This window comes from Rhagoletis zephyria, unplaced genomic scaffold (assembly GCF_001687245.7).
Source record: "Rhagoletis zephyria isolate East Lansing unplaced genomic scaffold, Rhagoletis_zephyria_1.1 Rzeph_scaffold_17439, whole genome shotgun sequence".
Classification (NCBI taxonomy): domain Eukaryota; kingdom Metazoa; phylum Arthropoda; class Insecta; order Diptera; family Tephritidae; genus Rhagoletis; species Rhagoletis zephyria.
In genome coordinates, this window is record NW_016174500.1 from 3960 (window position 1) to 9802 (window position 5843).

General features: G+C 32.6%; 1 protein-coding gene across 1 annotated transcript; it reads left to right on the top strand.

Moving 5' to 3' along the window:
- The first annotated feature begins 949 nt into the window (after nucleotides 1-949).
- On the top strand, nucleotides 950-3556 carry LOC108379834 (uncharacterized). Its single transcript, XM_017636186.1, has 2 exons — nucleotides 950-1078; nucleotides 3427-3556. The coding sequence occupies exons 1-2, from the start codon at nucleotides 950-952 to the stop codon at nucleotides 3508-3510; spliced, it is 213 nt and encodes a 70-aa protein (XP_017491675.1). The 3' UTR covers nucleotides 3511-3556.
- The last annotated feature ends 2287 nt before the right edge of the window (nucleotides 3557-5843 follow it).

Genomic DNA, 5843 nt, shown 5'->3' on the forward strand with positions numbered 1-5843 from the left:
CGAATATACTCTATCTCTTTAGCAGAAAAAAAGGAAATTTCCATAAAATTCGTTCCCTGGTTATAACTTATATTTTCAAAAATTGTCACTTAGACCCTTACGATTCTAACCCTTTCATATGTAAATTAGACTGCATCACTCCTCATACAAAAAAAATCGGTACTGTTTTTAGATTGGAACTATAAAATCTATTTTATTTTAAGACGCCCACCAAGATATTTCGGAAAAATATAAAGATTTACGTGAGCTGAACCGATTTGAAAATACCTCCAAAAATGAAGTTTTTTATAAATAAAAATGGTTTCTTAAAGTTTTTTTTTTAAATCCCCTCAAACGAAAAAACGGGTTAAGCTTAAAAATTTGCATAAAAACATTTTTAAAAAATTGATAATCGTAATAATCAGATTTTTGATGCTGTTTTTTTAACTTTTTTCAGAGATTGGTATAAGAAAAACTTGAATAACTGAACCTAAACTCTTCCTAAACTTTCCGATGGAAAGGTATTTTCTCACCCTTTTTATTTCTTTGCTAATAAACTCTTTCAAAGAATGAAAGGGAAAGGTAGGATGATTGAACGTCATTCAAAAAAAGACATTGTCCCAATTTTTTTTTTCAAATACCTGCACATCGTACTTGAAAAAAAAATAATAATTGGGACAAGAATGACTTTTTTTCACATAAATAAAAATATTGGGAAAATACCTTTGGAAAAAACAACCCAAACCAAAACATGCCACAATCTTACAATCTTTTGACATTCTTATAAATTGCCTCTTTTTGATAAATATCAAAAATACAGATCCAAACACAAACATACGTATATAAAGCAAACTCAACATCTAATCAAGCAAACTGAAACTCGCCGCACCATCAATAATTGCAAAGAATAAACTTAAGTTGGACTTCTGCATCATCGAGTGATTTAAAGTATATTTACATCTACGTCATTATGAAAAATCCGATCTGGTTCATTTTCTGGCTTTTGATTTTAATTTTCATTTCCTTTTTTGTGGCTTTCCTGGGTGCATTTTTTTATATATTCCTATATATGCTTGAAGCCTGTTGTGGTTGCTGGAATGTAAGTAGAATACAGCGCAAATATTTGAAATTCCACAGGAAAAGTAAAACCCCTTTCCGTAATCCATATTAAATCATTATGAAAGCTTACAGCTTTTCCCTACAAATTATGAATCGTGAAAACTTTAAATGGCTGTACTTGCCCACCAAACAAATTTTGTTGCCGGCAATACGAAAATGTTTCGCCCTCGAAAACAATTGTATTGCCGGTAATATTGCTATAGTCAGAGGCGTAACTTATGGGGGGCTTAGCTGGCAAAATGCCACAGGCCCCCGGTCCTAGAGGGAGGGAGACCGCGAGCTCTGTAATATCCTAAAATTTTTAACACAACTAATGCTGCCTTCTCCTCTACGCACAAATACTAGGTAAAGGGCACTGAGAAGGCAACATTTTTTTGTAGAAAAGAAAACGCCACTTGTGCACAAGGGTATTATAACTTTGTTCACATAACGGTTGTTTGTAACAAGCAAAACAAATTGAGATAGATATAGACAGATGTATACATAAATGATCAGAATGAATAGAGAAATCGATTAAGCGGTGACTGTCTGTGCACACGATAACTCGAGTAAAAATTGAGATATCTTAACGAAACTTGGTACGTGAACTTCCTTCGGGCGTAGGACGGATGGTATTGAAAATGGGGAAAATTGGACGATAACCACGCTTACTTCCCATATAACGGTAATTTTCCGAAATTCGAAAACTGCGATATTTTAGTAACTACTAAAGATTATACACACATAATTGATATTTACAATACCTTTTTGGTAGCCAATGTCTTCCAAGCTTGGCACAGTTGTTGGTCTTGGTACACCATACCAAATGGCCGAAAATTATTAAGATCGGACAATAACCACACCCACATCCCATATAACGGTAATTTAGAGAAATACGAAATCTCCGATAATTCAGTAAATATTTAAGCTAATACATTCAAAATTGAAGCTTGCAACAATTATTTACCAAGAAATACGTTCGTAATAAAATTTTGAAAAATGGGCGTGGCACCGCCCACTTATGATATATTATATTATTTCTCGGTAACAGTTTTACCAATTTGTACCAAACTCGGTATGGTTGTTGTGCTTGCCATATAAAAGCAAACCATTGAAAATTATTGAAATCGGACTAAAATTACGGCCGCTTTTCATATAGGTCGTTCATACAACTTTGTTTGCAATGTTGCGGTTTTGCCAAAAATGCCACTTTGTCACGTTTTATGAATCGCACTATTGTCTCGGTATATGTTTTTATAGATCGGTAGGAGAGCACACGGCATCCTCTAAACCCCCGACACCTTGGATAGCCGCCGGGCACACCAGCTGAAATCCGCTGCTGCTTACATACTTATACATAGATATGTACAAAAGAAAATTTAGCAGCACAAAAGCCAGTAATAGATATCGCAATGCATTTTTAATGGATGCTTTGCTCAATGATGTCATTGTAAAACTATGTTCACATATCAATATTATCTTAATTAAAGCTCATTTTTTAATCACCCCGTTTACACAGGCAAATCTCAGATTATTAGCCGTCAAATTTGTTGTGCTTGTTATTCTCACATCTCAAGGAAAAGTTATGTTTCTTCTCTGTGCCCCCGTGATCACGTTTTTCTGCTATAATAAGCAATATAAATATATTTTAACTTAACATTTTATTAAAAATACCTTTACAAACCTCTTTTACTTGCTAGCGTACATTTTTGTTTACTTTTACATTTGGCATTTCTCCTCTCTTTCGCAAAAACAATCGATAAAACTAGGATGGACACCGAAAAGTTATCGGTTAAATCTGAGATTATTTTATAATTACAGATTAACAAGGGACGAATTTTATATGGCTAATCTCTTGTTATAATTACAGATTAGGGTGTTAAGCTCGAAAATTAGGATAATCTACTTATATGTGAACCTAGTATAAGTCTATTGAAGAAGTCAAGCTTTAGTTACTCTGCGTCATTATGCATAGATAAGCTAAATTAACTTTGCAATTACCTTAAAAAACGCCTTCATATAGATACTTTGCTTCCCAAATAATACATATGTATGTATATGTGTATGTAGATTCGTCCTTTTATTTGGGCGGTTCGGAATATGCCGATGCTTTTAGTGACATTATTGTTTGAGCTTTGCTTTATATTTGTTTCTTTAACCAATATGAAGAAAAAAGCGGTTCTCCAAAGCCTCAATTTTTCTAATATCAAATCCAAGTTTCATATCAACTCGACTCCCTACTTATATTTAATATATGTATGTATAACTTTGAATGACTTAAGTGAATTAAGTAAATGTATTTTTACCTTTAATTACATATTTCATGTTCATCTGTCTTTTTTTTTATAGGGAATCAATAATTTTCTGCTGAAGTGCATTCAATTTCCTCATTTCTGTGCCGAAGCTATGCTGCAATGCAGGTCTCCATGTTAAAAGAAAAACATTTAGTATAATACTTGTGTATGCTCATATTTCTATATTTACAACTTAAAACTATTAATAAATGAGTTAATGACTTTAATTTATGAATTTTTAATAGTTTTCAGATAAATAGGGATCAGGATATTTGTATTCAAAATTACTATTGGTAACGTTAGAACAGGTACTATTAAATTATGTATATGGATCTAATTAGCAATGTGGAAGCAGTCGATATATTTAATGGCGTTTTTTTTATTACCGAAAAATGTTGCCTTTTTAGTATCCTCTACGCACAAATACTAGTTAAGGAAAGGGCAATAAGAAGGCAACACTTTTTCTAGAAAAGAAAACGCCAAAAGAAAGTGGATTTGATATCTGCCTTGGCTAATGAAGTCTTATATTTTAAATATGTACAGTATTGCGCAAAACATATGCAATTACATCGACCTTTTCATTTGATCTTAAGCGTGCGGCAGCTTTGTGTTAATGTTATAACTTTGATTTTTCGGGTACCCCTGGGTCTGGGTACGGCCTTAACACAGCGAGCCTGGGCTTCGAAAGAAACGTATTCGTAAGGGATTCGGAACTTAACTACAAAGGCCCGTAGGCACGAAAAGAGGCCGAACACACATCAAATCGAGTCCTAACCACGAAAATAACCTTTTTTGGAAATTTAAATTTTAATGCAGAAATGATCTGTTATTTTCGCGGTTAGGTCTAGAAATATATATTTTTTTCATAGCTTGGCATTGTGATGTGGAACAATTTTTGCAAGACTGAAAACATGGATTTTAGGGCAGAGACCGTAATCATTATGAACGAGCAGGTAAAAATCATAATCTAATCGTTATTTTCGATCATCGTTGTTGGTTATTATGCCAGTTTTATTTTTTCGATCATCTTTAGGTGTTATTTTATGATTTTTATTTTATCGATAATCTCTAATCGTTATATTGTGACTCAATTTTTTTCGATCAGAAATTATTGTTATTTTGGATTTTTATTCTTTCGAACATTTTTAACCGTTATCATAGAAAGTGCGTTTTTTATAAGCGATTTTAATCTTTTGTGATCTATGTAGATGAAAATCATAAAATAACCATTAAAAGTTATCAAAAAAGGGAGCCACAGCCGATAAACTTAAACGATATTGCGATACATATTTAAATTGTGTATTTAATTCCCTCAATACAAGTTGAATCAAATTTCTAAAACATATGGCAACCCTCTTAAATAAAGTTCAGAACAAAAAATATTTTTAACCCATGTCAATTTATACCCATACTTTAGTAATTCATTTGACTAACTAAATAATTATTAGCATCCTGCACCGCAATAAAAAAAAGGAATTTTTAGCAAAAAAAAACCGACTTAAAAATAATATATATATATCCATATATTTCATGATTCAATGATCGGATCTAAACCATATTAGTATGGGAGAGAGATACTACCTTTCCGTTGCAAAAAGAATTATGGAAATCGGTTGACGTGGTGCAAACTTATGCGGAAACATACATAAAAACAAAAATAATCCGACGAACTGATAACCTCCTCCTTTTTTGGAAGTCCGTTAATAAATATGACTGAAAGTCCTCTCAACTGGTGCAGCATTGAAAAGAATTTAAAATATGGTAAAGTTTCACACGCAGATATTTTTCGCCTCGAGCGAGCATTTACATATTTAGTGACACAGGTTTGATTTACGACCCTTTAAGAAACAGGCTGTAACCTGAAAAGGCAGTAGCATTGCTTTTTATTAAATATGCTCCAATTTTGAAATTTAAGTACTAAAAATAAACATTATTACAAATTACTTCCATTTTTTTTATTTACATACATTTTCTTACCAAAATTATTTCTTAAAAATACTTCACATCAACATTCGCATCCGCATCCGCGGATTTTAGCTTTTAGACATCCGCATTCGCATCCGGGGATGTCTAAAATTTTGCATTCTCAACATCCCTAGTATATAAATATTTACCGTACTAATTACGAGTAGTGTCAACGGGATTGGGATGATAAAGAGTGGTCGCATATATGGGAATGGTTCGAAAAAATTATAAAGTTTATAATGTAAACAATAGTAAAAGCTGTAGGAAAAGCATACCATTAACAGAAATGCTAAATTAATGTAAAAAAGCTTTTTTCGAATGAGGTGCTGGTGTTTCTGTGGTCAAATGAAGAGAATGAAAGTTTTTAACAGAAGCCGGGATAGCAGTATGAATGTATGTGTGTATGTATGCACCTTAGGGTGGTCCAAAAATGCGTGTAAAAACTTAAAGTTGGAATTTTTATGCTCTAACAACCTAGGATTGTTCTATACCGAAAAAAATATACCA